This window comes from Hypomesus transpacificus, chromosome 7 (genome assembly GCF_021917145.1).
Source record: "Hypomesus transpacificus isolate Combined female chromosome 7, fHypTra1, whole genome shotgun sequence".
NCBI classification, from domain to species: Eukaryota; Metazoa; Chordata; class Actinopteri; order Osmeriformes; family Osmeridae; genus Hypomesus; species Hypomesus transpacificus.
Window position 1 is genome coordinate 9,539,460 of NC_061066.1, and position 14,352 is coordinate 9,553,811.

A 14,352-nucleotide genomic window follows, 5' to 3' on the forward strand; every position below is an offset into this window, starting at 1 on the left:
TCCTATGTCGACCTGCTTTATCAGGCTAAAGGATCCTTATTAGGGTTCATGGACAAGCAGGAGGAGAGAGAGAGGGGCGGCCGAACAAGTAGCTTACGTCACAGGCTGGGGATACAGAAACTTGCCCTGCGCTGAGACGTCACCATTAGAAAAACTGCTACCGGGAACATAGCCTACACTCTCTCTCTCATATACACACACACACAGAGACACACACACACACAGACACACATACAGCTGCTCCCCATATCACGCACCAGCAGAAGAACCAGCGGGATGTCGAATTGAAGCTCTTTTCCGCGCTCAGCGCTAGAGATCCCGCCACTCTATTTGGAAGTGTTCACCATGCATGCATAAAGCGAGGATGAAGCGCAAAAGCGAGAGGAGGCGGCTCGAGTCAAGGAAAAAACGCTGTGCAGCTAAGAGCTTAGAGGCGGAGCCAAAGTCCGACATTTACATAACTATAACAGGTAAGACTGCGGAACGAACCTGTAAACTCCGCGCACGGCCTGGCAGCGGTGTTTGCTTAGCCAGTGTGTGTGGCTACAGATTATTTACGATACACCAACAGTTCATAATTTTCATCTTTTTGATCTAAAATGGCGACACCATCTGTTACTGTTGGTTAGTACAAGTGCTCATTTAAATTGTCCACGGGACCACGTAGCCTACTCATTTATGTTGCTTGCTGCACTGGTGGTTGAGGACTGATTGCCTGTCGCTAGCATCTTGGACATTGTTGCCCAGAGGAAACACTTATTTTGTCATTATTGAGTTTGGCTTAGTTGACGTGGCAACATAAACTGCAGCATTGCAGTGGTTCTGTTGACATCGACGAAGGCCTAAAATGGGGCCCATGACGTGCACTGACCGTTCACAAAATATTTACTGTCAAACCAATCTCGTTTAAAACTTTGGCTGTGCTCGGGAATCGCGAGAACTACAAAGAGTTCTGACGGGAAGGGATACTAGTTTCCTATTGGCCAAGCGACGCAATTCTCCTAGCAACGGCTCGGGCAACCTTCCAATTAGAATGTCGTATATCTCCCGATGCAGAACTTTAAAAACGCTAGAACGAGAAAACGGGTGATTGACGTGTCTACCGTACAATAGAATCGCGTCCTCTTTTCTTCGAGCCAATAGCGTAGCGCGATTGTTACTATGACTCGATGGGCGGACCCCTAGAGTTTTCGTCCAAACTCATTTTGAGCACAGTGCGCACCTTCCGTGCTGGGCTGTAAACACTTATTTTCGTAGCCTAGGAAGCTGTAGTTTTTGGTCCGATTGTCTAAAATCAGTGTTTACGATTTAAAGATAAACAGGACGAATCCAGATCAGTAGTTTAATAAGTTATAGAGCTTCCTGAAGAAGGTTTTTCTCCACAACTTCGAGTGCGTAGTTGAGTTGTACTTGTGATTGTGCATTGATTGGAGCTTTTCCACTGCAAGGCTCCTAGACAATACTTAAGGGCTGCATGTCTTTGATGTTTACAGTTGGCTAAAGTCGCTATCAAAATGACTGAGGACTATATTACAAGTAAAAGCATTGAATTAATAAAAGGTAAGTGTCTATTCTTAAAACCAATCTGCCCTTCGTCGTCAAAAAAGCAAAAAGCACTTAAAAGAAAAGGATGGTCGTAGTTAGCTAGCTGAGTGTGTTGCAAGAGAAAGGACATTATTCATCGGGGGCATCTCTGTTAATGAGATTCAAACTTAAACAAAGATGGCACATGTTGTTTTTTTCCCCTTCTCATTGCACACACTTATTTGTTTGTATCTGTTAGCTTGTCCGCGTCTGCTTCTGTCACATCCGCATGCTTTCGTCTGCTCCTGCAGGTCAACTCTATTTTGCCATCCTGCCCCAGAAGACCAGAAGTACTTGCGAAAGACACTGCTTCTGCATAGACGATGAGCTGTCCTACGAGAAGTAAGTTGTTATGACAGGCTACGTTGTTACCCAGTTGCAATCGTCCAAGATGGTGTGTTTTCCTAAAGACTTGGCCACTGCCCACAACTTTGAAGGGTGTGCGTTTACGCTTGACAACGGTAGGCAAGCATTGATTTAGTCTTTATCTGTGGCGATAAAAAACTTAGAGAACAAGTTGGGACATGCACCCAGGGCCAAGTGCTGTCTGCAAATCTCCACGATAAGCAAAGAGTAATAAATCATATAGTAGAACAAAACAAAAGTAATTTATAGTAAACGCACCATGTATTAAACTAGCTGAATGCCGACTCATGCATCATGCGGCATCACTGTTTGATGACTAAGGTGTATTTGAGAGTTTGCAGAGCGTGTGTTTAAGAGTCTGCAGAGCGTGTGTTTAACAGTCTGCAGAGCGTGTGTTTAAGAGTCTGCAGAGCGTGTGTTTAAGAGTCTGCAGAGCGTGTGTTTAAGAGTCTGCAGAGCGTGTGTTTAAGAGTCTGCAGAGCGTGTAACAGACTCCTGGTGTGTTCTTCTAGCTTCTACGCGGACTTTGGACCTCTCAACCTGGCCATGTTTTATCGCTTCTGTTGCAAGCTGACAAAGAAGCTGAAGGTATGCCCAGCCAATCACCTCTCACCCACAGAGCCATCGATCCTGGTAATCCTAACCAAACAGTTGGTGTCTCATCTCTGCAGCAGTTTCGGTTTTTGGACGAGTGTATCGAAGCTGCATTACAAAAGGGTTTCACCTTGTCCCACCTCTGCTGCAGAGATGGGACAAGGTGAAACCTTTTTGTAATGCAGCTTCGATACACTCGTCCATACAAGCCAAGCTTATCAACAACGTAACACTATTCCTCAGTTCATAACAGTTCCTAAACATTTCACTTCAGAGAGCCTCCATGTGTTAGCACTCTGGGCTGTATGGATGTGTGTCAGTTGCCGTTCCCCTCCTGACTGTCTCTCCCTTGCGTCTTGGCCAGTCCTTCTCCCTGGCCAAGAAGAAGATCATCTTCTACACCTGCGGAGACCAGAAGAAGCAAGCTAACGCGGCCTATCTCATCGGCTCGTACGCGGTAAGCGAACCGCCCGGGCCGCGCCAGCCTCACACTCCAGCTGAAGGCTGCTGAAGGCTGCTGAAGGCTGCACGCTGCTGATAAACACAGCCTGTTTCTGGACTCTGATCAACAGAATACTGTTAGAACTCTGCACTTCTGATACTATTCTGCTGTACGTTCTGTGTGTGCTGTTTGTTTGTCGCTTGGATGAAAGTGCCTGCTTGCTGAGTGAATTGTGATGAGTCTAGGGGAGGAGGGATGAGTCTAGGGGAGTAGGGATGAGTCTAGGGGGGGAGGGATGAGTCTAGGGGTGGAGGGATGAGTCTAGGGGAGATGGGATGAGTCTAGGGGAGATGGCATGAGTCTAGGGGAGATGGCATGAGTCTAGGGGAGGATGGATGAGTCTAGGGGAGGAGGGATGAGTCTAGGGGAGATGGCATGAGTCTAGGGGAGGAGGGGATGAGTCTAGGGAAGGAGAGATGAGTCTAGGGGAGATGGGATGAGTCTAGGGGAGTTGACTGTTGACTTCTAAACTGTGTTGGTCCAGGTGATGCACCTGCAGATGAGCCCAGAAGAGACCTACAGCCTGCTTGTGTCCAGGAACTCCACCTACCTTCCCTTCAGGTAAATGCTCACAGGACACTCCTGCACACACGTGCACTTTCTGTGTTTAGCTTGTTTCGGTTTTTATTTCAAGTACAAACTATGCAACTGCTTTTACCAAACCAGAATTCATTATGAATTGTGTTCATTTTTATTTTGTTTACAGAGATGCCTCTTTTGGCACCTGCCTGTACAACCTTAACATCCTGGACTGTCTCCGAGCCATTCACAAGGTAAGGCAGATCACCAGACACTTCTCAATCTGTAGCTAGTCAGAAACCATCACGTCTCCACACCATCATGTCTCCTAATGATGTGTTCTCCAGGCGTTGCAGTTTGGCTGGCTGGACTTCTCCAAGTTTGACGTGGAGGAGTACGAGCACTACGAGGTAACAGTGAGTGTGTGTGAGAGAGAGAGAGAGAGAGAGACATTCAGAGTGCCGGACTTTCTGGGTTCCCTGTGTTGCAGAGAGCGGAGAATGGAGACTTCAACTGGATCATCCCCGGGAAGTTCCTGGCCTTCAGTGGCCCTCACCCCAAAAGCAAGATGGAGAATGGTGGGTGGCCTGGCCTGGCAGCGTCTCTGTTGTGTCATGAGTCTGGACTGGAGTTGGTCATTCTGGTCCAGAGGGCCCAGCTGGACCTGGGTCACCCATGGATCTTTCCACTGTTTCCATGACAATCGCAAAACAGAAACCTCATTTTAGTTTCCTAAACATTTTAGTTTACAAAATTGTGATTTTATAAATACAGGTGGACCAATAGTTTCCCACACAATTACATGCCTTTAAGGCATGTCAACTGTTTCAGAGAGAGACAAAGATAAACATATTCACCATAAACTGCTCAGAGTTCTGTTAAGTTAGCGAGGTAGGATTGCCATGACAACCAGCCTGGTTAAAACGTGTTTCTGAAGGAGAGCTCCTTTTCCTTTCTGTCTTATCTTCCCTTCTCTTTTATTCTCTTCCCTCCCCCCTTCTCTCCCCCACCTCCCTCCCTCTTCCCTCCCTTCCTCCCCCCAGGCTACCCCCTCCATGCTCCAGAGGCTTACTTCCCTTACTTCAGGAAACACAACGTCACAACTATCGTCCGGCTCAACAAGAAGATGTACGAAGCCAAGCGCTTCGCGGCCGCCGGGTTCCAGCACCACGACCTGTTCTTCGTGGACGGCAGCACGCCCACCGATGCCATCGTCCGCCGCTTCCTCAATATTTGCGAGAACGCAGAGGGAGTCATCGCCGTCCACTGCAAAGGTGACGACACACCCTGTAGTCCAGGCCACATACAGTTTGTAGAACATACTACATCAGAAGATATTCTCAGCCCAGTGTTAAGTAACCACATCTCATCTTCCAGGCACAGTGTAACAGTGTCTCTGTGTTTCAGCTGGTCTGGGCAGAACGGGGACTCTGATTGGCTGCTACATGATGAAGCACTACCATGTGAGTGCGGCCGAGGCGATCGCCTGGATACGGATCTGCCGCCCCGGCTCCGTCATCGGGCCACAGCAGAACTTTGTGGAGGAGTGAGTCTCCCTGCGCCGTGCATGTCCTCTCCAGCCCTGCGCCGTGCATGTCCTCTCCAGCCATGCGCCGTGCATGTCCTCTCCAGCCCCGCCCGTAACCAGGCCCCGTATCCAGGCCCTGTATCCAGGCCCTGTATCCAGGCCCCGTATCCAGGCCCCGTATACAGGCCCCGTATCCAGGCCCTGTATCCAGGCCCCGTATCCAGGCCCCGTATACAGGCCCCGTATCCAGGCCCCGTATCCAGGCCCCGTATCCAGGCCTCGTAACCAGCCCCGTAACCAGGCCCCGTAACCAGGCCCAAGTTCTAGTGAGGCCCAATCACAGATGGATATAATCAGCTCTGTGACATCTTCAGTGGAAATTTGGAGCATTGCCATATTTAAGTATGCAGGTGTTCCTCCAACTAGCATTGTATCCGTAACCATGGCTGTTAGTCTCTAAGCTCATCCATTAAAAACCAAACTGCCCTGTTCACATGGTCTTCGGATGTGTTAAGAAGGGTACTTTGGGATCATACTGGTGTTGGATTGGACCAAGAACATGGTGTCCTCCCATGATGCACTGCAGGCAGCAGAGGAGAGAGTGTTCACATCTGGCTTGTTCTCCCATGATGCACTGCAGGCAGCAGAGGAGAGAGTGTTCACATCTGGCTTGTTCTCCCATGATGCACTGCAGGCAGCAGAGGAGAGAGTGTTCACATCTGGCTTGTTCTCCCATGATGCACTGCAGGCAGCAGAGCAGCCTGTGGGCGGAGGGAGACGTGTTCCAGGAGAAGGTGCTGGGCGAGCGAGAGAACGGCAGGACGGCGGTCACACGGATCCTGTCGGGGGTTGATGACATCACCATCACTGGGAGCAACAAGAACTGGTCGCCCCAGAGAGAGGAGGACTTGGTGGGTGCTCGCAGAGCCGAGTTCAGATGGTGACACTCTTTCCCCCCCTGCAGCGAATAGCTATTGGGAGGCAGGGTGTGAGAGTTGGTTGGCGAAGTGACTTGCGTAGGTCGTCGTCACCGTATCTTTAAAACCCAAGATGTTCTCTGCACTTCCTGGTTTGACGTGTCCCCCCCTGTCTGTGTTGTCTGGTCAGTACAACGAGGAGGACGAGAGGAACAGTCTCACGCAGGGGGACAAGCTGCGGGCGCTGAAGAGCAAGAGGCAGGCTAGGGTCTCCACAGGATCCCTGTCGTAAGTGGCCCGGAAACTACATTTCCCACAATGCATCACAGCTTATTTGGGCTCAGTGCTGAAATAAGCCACCCTGTGTCCCTCCCTCCCCTCTCCCGGCCCAGCCTCCATCTCCCGGCCCAGCCTCCCCTCTCCCGGCCCAGCCTCCCTCCCTCCCCTCTCCTGGCCCAGCCTCCCCTCTCCTGGCCCAGCCTCCCTCCCCTCTCCTGGCCCAGCCTCCCTCCCTCCCCTCTCCTGGCCCAGCCTCCCTCCCTCCCCTCTCCTGGCCCAGCCTCCCTCCCTCCCCTCTCCTGGCCCAGCCTCCCTCCCTCCCCTCTCCCGGCCCAGCCTCCATCTCCCGGCCCAGCCTCCCCTCTCCCGGCCCAGCCTCCCTCCCTCCCCTCTCCTGGCCCAGCCTCCCCTCTCCTGGCCCAGCCTCCCTCCCCTCTCCTGGCCCAGCCTCCCTCCCTCCCCTCTCCTGGCCCAGCCTCCCTCCCCTCTCCCGGCCCAGCCTCCCTCCCCTCTCCCGGCCCAGCCTCCCTCCCCTCTCCCGGCCCAGCCTCCCTCCCCTCTCCCGGCCCAGCCTCCCTCCCCTCTCCCGGCCCAGCCTCCCTCCCCTCTCCCGGCCCAGCCTCCCTCCCTCCCCTCTCCCGGCCCAGCCTCCCTCCCTCCCCTCTCCCGGCCCAGCCTCCATCTCCCGGCCCAGCCTCCCTTCCCTCTCCTGGCCCAGCCTCCCTCCCTCCCCTCTCCTGGCCCAGCCTCCATCTCCCAGCCCAGCCTCCTGTTTCTGCACAGCCAGACAGTTCTGTTTTGCTGATCTAACGCTGCAGTTCTGCCTGGCTTGACCCCCCGAGGACTGCAGCTGAAGACACTGGCTCCGTAGCTTCAAGTGTAGCTAAGCATTAACTGTTCAGTTACTAGTAACTAATCCAATAGTTACAAGTATCTATTCCCGTTTTACTAGTAACTTTTCATGACATACTAGTACCTATTTTTTTGTTGTTAGTAACTATTACGACGAGAGATATCTTGAAACCAATAAGTACAAGTGTTTAACTCTTTCTGCTGTTTAGTTACACTTAAACTGGCTAGTGCTGTGCTCTGTAGTCGACCAGAATCAATCACAGCTTGACATTACACCTCAGGTGTAATGTCAGGTGTGTGTGTAGCTCCTAGGCTGCTGGCTTCAGGATGTGTTGGTGTTCCTCTGGCCTGGAGCCTGGCTTCTCAGGGCTTCAGCATGGCTGCTCTCTGTCCACCCTTCCCCCAACATCTCTGCTGTCTCTAACTCTCTGAGAGGACTCTATCTAGGTCTATTCTAACAACCAGTATCAGCCTAGAACAGTAACCGGGTGATTTTGGCACGTTATAAAGCTAACCCTAAAGCGTATTCAAGATCCCCGTAGTTTGATCTGAGCAGCCTTGACTCCTCCCCCTCCACACAGCCTTGGCTCCTCCCCCTCCACACAGCCTTGGCTCCTCCCCCTCCACGCCCCCTTTCTGCCTGATGTGTTCAGGTGACTGGACTGAGGTGTGTGTATAAACTGTGTGTTTACCATGTGTGTTTGTACAAGGTGTGTGTATACTGTGTGTGTACCTGTACCAGGTGTGTGTACCTGTACCAGGTGTGTATACCTGTGGGTTTTGTTGTCCTATGTCAGCCAGGCGCTAGTGTTCTGCTGGAGCCTGGTGGGGTGGGCGTGGCCTGAATGCTGCCTGCCGCTCAACAGGTAGCGGGGGAACAGGTGACAGACAGACAGACAGACAGAAAGAGGGAGGGAGAGAAAAAATGGATGAAAGACAGAGGGGATGTGAGTGTTTCTGTATCCCGGAGGTAAGCGCATGTCACTTCCTGTCTTAACTGACGACCACTTCCTGTACAAGTTTTTTGCTGTGCTACGTGAATGGTATGGCTTACTGGAATGGCTAGCCCAGGGAGGACTGGGCCATGCTAGCCTGCTAGCCCTGGGTGGACTGGGCCATGCTAGCCCTGGGTGGACTGGTCGCCATGCTAGCCTGCTAGCCCTGGGTGGACTGGGCCATGCTAGCCTGCTAGCCCTGGGTGGACTGGTCGCCATGCTAGCCTGCTAACCCTGGGTGGACTGGGCCATGCTAGCCTGCTAGCCCTCGGTGGACTGGGCCATGCTAGCCTGCTAGCCCTGGATGGACTGGGCCATGCTAGCCTGCTAGCCCTGGGTGGACTGCGCCATGCTAGCCTGCTAGCCCTGGGTGGACTGGGCCATGCTAGCCTGCTAGCCCTGGGTGGACTGGTCACCATGCTAGCCTGCTAGCCCTGGGTGGACTGGTCGCCATGCTAGCCTGCTAACCCTGGGTGGACTGGGCCGTGCTAGCCTGCTAGCCCTGGGTGGACTGGGCCATGCTAGCCTGCTAGCCCTGGGGGACTGGTCGCCATGCTAGCCTGCTATCCCTGGGTGGACTGGGCCATGCTAGCCTGCTAGCCCTGGGTGGACTGGTCACCATGCTAGCCTGCTAGCCCTGGATGGACTGGGCCATGCTAGCCTGCTAGCCCTGGGTGGACTGGGCCATGCTAGCCTGCTAGCCCTGGGTGGATTGGTCACCATGCTAGCCTGCTAGCCCTGGGTGGACTGGGCCATGCTAGCCTGCTAGCCCTGGGTGGACTGGGCCATGCTAGCCTGCTAACCCAGGGTGGACTGGTCGCCATGCTAGCCTGCTAACCCAGGGTGGACTGGTCGCCATGCTAGTACACAGGTCACAGGCAGCTCTCTTGGACACGGAAAGAGAACACACACAGTCGCTCTGCTCAATGCAACCCACAGTTTCTCCCCACCTCCCCCACCTCCCACAGTCCCCCCCCCCCCCTCCAATGGCCTCACCTGAGGCCCTCACCTCAGTGTTGTCAGGGTGTGTTTGGTGTGACCGGCCCTCGTACTGCATGACGTATTGCTAGAGGGAACATCTGAACTGACAGCATGTCCTGTGTCCTGCACACCTTCCACACATGATGCCCCTCTATAGGGATGCATGGCCTGCTGTACTCATAACTTGTGTGAATGTGTGTATCGTGAGGTATTGTCAGTGTTTAATGCCTGTTCTGTTCTCCACTGTGACTGGGTCTGTAGCCGCCCACAGGACATGCTGAACCCTTCTCTTCTAGATAAACTGGGTTTCCGAGTAACAACTAACCCTGTATGTAGTTGCCAGTAGTCTGCCTGGAGGGTGTGTTTTTTTTTTTTAATTATTTATTTGTAATAATTTCAAATGGTATTTGGACCCAAATGTTGTTGTGGAGAAAGGCCCAGTCCCAGTCCCAGTGGACACACGCAACACCCCTAAATCCTTCACCATGTCTCCCCTCTCTCCTTGTGTTGTGCTCTGTGTGTCGCCCCTCTCTCCTTGTGTTGTGCTCTGTGTGTCGCCCATCTCTCCCAGATGGCAGCTAGTCATGCTGCTCTGCTCCCTGAGCAGCCTTGCCCTGTGGTGGATTGTGTTTGGCTTCCCTCCCTTCCTGCTGCATTTCTGTCTAGACGGCTTAGGATTTCACTGAGGTCCGTCCCTCAAATCCTTTCCCCTTTCCCCCTTCCCCTCACTACCCCTGTCTGCCTGGACCCTAACTGAGAATGCTGTAAGTTTCCCACCCCCACCCCCCCACCAACACACACACACACACACATTCCCAACCTCCTCTCTGTCTCAACATAATAATTTCCCAGCCCTCCCCTACCTACCCAACTCAGACTTCTTGGTTGCTATGTCACTTCCTGCCCTTAAAGGAAGTTGCCTTTTTAGTGATAATTATTTATTTATTTGCTATTGAGCTGGAGATTGTAGAGGGAAAGGTCTTTCATACTCACCTGGTCCTAACCAGACTCATACAGAGAGTCTGGCCTCGCTCCATTGACAAGCATTGACTTCCTTGTAGGCGGGTACTCTGTTGAAGTTTAAAACTATTGGATCTGCCCAGAGCCACTCTGATCTGCCATAACCAATCGCTAGCGTTCGCCTTAGTCAACTCCTTCACCACTACTGTAACAGAGCTAGCTGCCGCAGCTGGAAAATCTAACTGAACCAACCCAACCCCGTGGGGGTGAGGGCCATAACATCATGGCCACCAATAAAACTCAACAAAACTTCGTTCTTGCTCCGGCTTTAGTTTATAGATATTCGGCAGCGTTGCCACAACGGACCGAATGGCTTCGCTCACATTTTTCTCTGCCGCCATTATGGAACTACAACACAAACTAGCGTACGACATTAACGTCATCGTTCTCAGCCACTCCCTCTGTTCGCTGATTTGCCGGTTAGAAAATCAACCTGAAAAATCTGACTTACGTACCGAATGGCCAGAGCTAGTACAGATGCAAAATCCAAATTGAGCGGAAGTACGTAGGAGGGCAGAGCCAGGCTACTTTCACACAGCTTACTTGCAAATAATTCACCTTTTTATTGATTTGTGAATGTTTTGGTTTATTGGCCTCTGGGTGTGAGAGACTAGAGTTGTACTTGTCTTGATTTCAAAGCAGGAAGTTTATATATTTTGTATCAGTTGAGTATCATCCAGTGAAAACACTGAATGGCTGAACTAGGTTTGCTGGTCATGTATTGTTGCAGGTCAAACTCCTCAACACTAGATGGCGCCAGTTAGCTGCGAGAATTAGGAAGTGGGCATTCTCTGCCAGTTTGCGTCTTTCACATCTTCGCATCTTAACCCCTCATCCGATTACTGAAGGGAGTTCATGTTACTGTGGTCACACTCTGATAATCATGGTCCTGAGAATGTTCTGGATGAAACCGTGGCTGCTTCCTGTCTGCGCTCACATCTCTTATCCCCCCTCCCTCCCCTCCCCATCACATTTTTATATGCTGAAGTTTTATCCATTTGCCTGTTTTGCTTTAACATTTCTTTCCTCCCCAGACAAGAGGAGAACAAGGTTCACACCAGGTCATCATCACAGTCTCTAAGGTGTGTGTATGTGTGCACTACAAAATACAGTACAAACTGCTTCTCAAAACCGTGACCATGGCATTCCATGTTCTGACTCCAGTGTTCCATGTTCTGACTCCAGTGTTCCATGTTCTGACTCCAGTGTTCCATGTTCTGAGTCCAGTGTTCCGTGTTCTGACTCCAGTGTTCCGTGTTCTGACTCCAGTGTTCCGTTTTCTGACTCCAGTGTTCCGTGTTCCAGGATCATCCTGCAGTCCAGTGGACAGAGCGTCAAGGTCAGCCCCTCCCACTCCTCTGACGACTCCGACACCAGGAAGAGAACACGCACCTCACTTCCTACAAACTGTGTCGGAGGCAGGTTTGTGTGGCCTCAGTCTTCCTCTCCTCCTCCCCCCAGGCCCCTCCCTCTCCTCCCTCTAACCCTCTCCAAGGTTGGGGGAGTGATGCTAGGCAGATAAAAGGCAGGATGTTTGCTTTTAGTTTGACGTTACAGTTCTGAGGATATTGGAATTGTTTTAAATGATGGTTATCATATGGTGGTTATCATATGATGGTTATCATATGGTGGTTATATTTATAGAAGAGCAGAGCTGCTGGACTGACTGAGCTTGCTCCATCTGCACGCTAGTTTGTTAGTTTGAATGTAATCCCTCCCTCCATTCTTCCCCCCCAGCCCCCTGTCCCACAGTAGACTAGCCAGGTCGCTAGGCAGCTTGCATGTGGGGGCCTGCCAGAGGCAGCAGCCATGTGACCCGCCCAGCCTGGCCCCCGCTGGAGCCCCCGCTGGAGCCCCGGGCCCCGTTAGCATGACTCAGGCCCAGCAGCAGCAGAGCCTGCTGGGGCCTCAGAAGGCAAGACCCCCTCCCCGCCTGCCTGGAACCCTCATCCTGACACTCAGATGCAGGATGTCCTCAATAGCTCTCACACTGCAATCTCTCTCTCACTCACTCACTCGCTCACTCACACTGCAATCTCTCTCTCTCTCACTCACTCACTCATACTGCAATCTCTCACTCACTCACACTGCAATCTCTCTCTTACTCACTCACACTGCAATCTCTCTCTCACTCACTCACACTGCAATCTCTCTCTCACTCACTCACTCACTCTCTCACACTGCAATCTCTCTCACACACACACGTCTGCTAGCTTCGTCCTCCCCGTCTCCCCACCTCAGCCTTGCCCCCCCAGTGGCCATCTTGCACGATGTGATTCACGGCACACGATTTGCTGTTGCTTTTCTGACCCATCTTGCAGCTTGACTGTTTTTCCTCCATTTCCTGGTTGCAGCTTCCTGTGTTTATCTCCTCCGCTAACATTAATCAGAACCCCTCTTTCGTTTCTTTATCTCCTTCCCCTCTCCCTCCTTTTACGTTCCCCTCTCTGTGACAGACGCACTGTGTCCAGAGGACGAAAGCCCCGCTACTGTCTGCAGTCAGTACGCTTTACCAGATTATGGTATCTAGTATACTATCTACCTCAGTTCTGTTCGTCTGTCTCTTAGATCCAAACTGCTCACTTTCTGTTCTGTTCGTCTGTCTCTTAGATCCAATCTGCTCACTTTCTCCAAATACAATACCCACGTGGGTTGAATGCATGTCTGAATTATCTGAAGTTTGACTCCCTTTCGTATTGACAGGAAATGCATGTTTGAGTGAGAATGCTTCTAGATTTGGTAGTTTGTAAAGAACACTGTCCTTACAAAGCCTGTACTTCCGTAATTATGTTTTTTTGTGTCTTTTTGTCCCTTCAGTCACTCCATACCGACGGCTAGAGCTCCTTTACTACGCTGAGACAGGAAGTCCAGATGACAGGAAGTCCAGATGACAGGAAGTCCAGATGACAGGAACTCCACTCATAAAGATTCTGCATGTGGACATTTTGTTTTTAAGATTCTTTTTTGGTCTTTTTGAGAAAAGGGATCAACTTTTTTGTGTGTACACTCGTAGTGAAAGGGAAGACTTAAATGATCATGATTCTCATTTTGAACAGTTAAGAGGATGATGTGATGTCAACGACTTATGGCCAACTCCTTTTTATAAATGTGAAATATGCCATGTGAAATAATCTGCCATACTGTATACTCATTACCTGGTGGCTTACACAATAGACATGATGCCATAGTAGATATTAATCCTTTACACAAATCTTACTTGTTTGGCTGGTGAGAATATGATTTTTACTTGCAAGAGTAATTTAGAGAGATATTTAACTTTGTTAAGTTTCATTTTTACTCATGCTCAGTGATTGTGCAAAGCCTTCTGGTCCCTGACAGCTGACAGAGGGATGATGTTTCTGCAACCGCACCGCCACCCTCTCCCTCAGTGTGTTCCACCCTCTCCCTCACTGTGTTCCACCCCTCACTCTGTTCCACCCTCTCCCTCAGTGTGTTCCACCCCTCACTCTGTTCCACCCTCTCCCTCACTGTGTTCCACCCTCTCCCTCAGTGTGTTCCACCCTCTCCCTCAGTGTGTTCCACCCTCTCCTTCAGTGTGTTCCACCCTCTCCCTCACTGTGTTCCACCCCTCAGTGTGTTCCACCCTCTCCCTCAGTGTGTTCCACCCCTCAGTGTGTTCCACCCTCTCCCTCAGTGTGTTCCACCCTCTCCCTCACTGTGTTCCACCCCTCAGTGTGTTCCACCCTCTCCCTCAGTGTGTTCCACCCTCTCCCTCAGTGTGTTTCACCCCTCAGTGTGTTCCACCCTCTCCCTCAGTGTGTTCCACCCTCTCCCTCAGTGTGTTCCACCCTCTCCTTCAGTGTGTTCCACCCCTCAGTGTGTTCCACCCTCTCCCTCAGTGTGTTCCACTCCTCAGTGTGTTCCACCCTCTCCCTCAGTGTGTTCCACCCTCTCCCTCAGTTAGTTCCACCCTCTCCCTCAGTGTGTTCCACCCCTGTAGAAGACAGTACAGCCCATCATCTACAGTCTCCAGGCTTGTCAGATGCTAAACTGCTACTTGCTACTTTTGCCTGTAAATAAGTCCACCTTTGATATACAAAAAACTATAATTTGTATTTTGTAAATATTTTGTACTTGTTTTATGAATCATGCTATCACAGTGATCAGTGAGCATGGGCGTTAGAGACACTGCCATGCACTTACTATACCTGATCAGAGTCCATGAAATAAACACACTGCTCTTCTAAAGAAACA

At 51.2% G+C, this 14,352-nt stretch overlaps 1 protein-coding gene across 9 annotated transcripts; it reads left to right on the top strand.

Moving 5' to 3' along the window:
• Positions 1 to 88: 88 nt before the first annotated feature.
• Positions 89 to 13,684, top strand: cdc14b (cell division cycle 14B). 9 transcript variants are annotated; one of them, XM_047022655.1, is made up of 18 exons: positions 90 to 470; positions 1,494 to 1,560; positions 1,836 to 1,926; positions 2,463 to 2,538; positions 2,909 to 3,001; positions 3,531 to 3,607; positions 3,753 to 3,819; positions 3,913 to 3,975; positions 4,056 to 4,143; positions 4,609 to 4,839; positions 4,973 to 5,111; positions 5,842 to 6,004; positions 6,201 to 6,298; positions 11,172 to 11,219; positions 11,428 to 11,559; positions 11,875 to 12,052; positions 12,594 to 12,659; positions 12,955 to 13,684. In XM_047022655.1, the coding sequence occupies exons 2-18, from the start codon at positions 1,515 to 1,517 to the stop codon at positions 12,973 to 12,975; spliced, it is 1,677 nt and encodes a 558-aa protein (XP_046878611.1). In that variant the 5' UTR covers positions 90 to 470; positions 1,494 to 1,514; the 3' UTR covers positions 12,976 to 13,684. The 9 variants fall into 9 exon arrangements, with proteins under 9 accessions (XP_046878606.1, XP_046878611.1, XP_046878608.1 ...); XM_047022656.1 differs by lacking the exon at positions 90 to 470 and adding an exon at positions 1,184 to 1,391; XM_047022650.1 differs by lacking the exon at positions 1,494 to 1,560 and having other exon boundaries at positions 89 to 470.
• Positions 13,685 to 14,352: the final 668 nt, after the last annotated feature.

Bases quoted from the DNA above. Each gene is read 5' to 3' on its own strand.
- cdc14b (XM_047022650.1), top strand. From the start codon at position 350: ATGCATAAAGCGAGGATGAAGCGCAAAAGCGAGAGGAGGCGGCTCGAG. The intron at 6,299-11,171 runs GTAAGTGGCCCG...TTTCCTCCCCAG, and splicing joins GTCTCCACAGGATCCCTGTC to ACAAGAGGAGAACAAGGTTC. The intron at 11,560-11,874 runs GTTTGTGTGGCC...CTTCCCCCCCAG, and splicing joins ACAAACTGTGTCGGAGGCAG to CCCCCTGTCCCACAGTAGAC.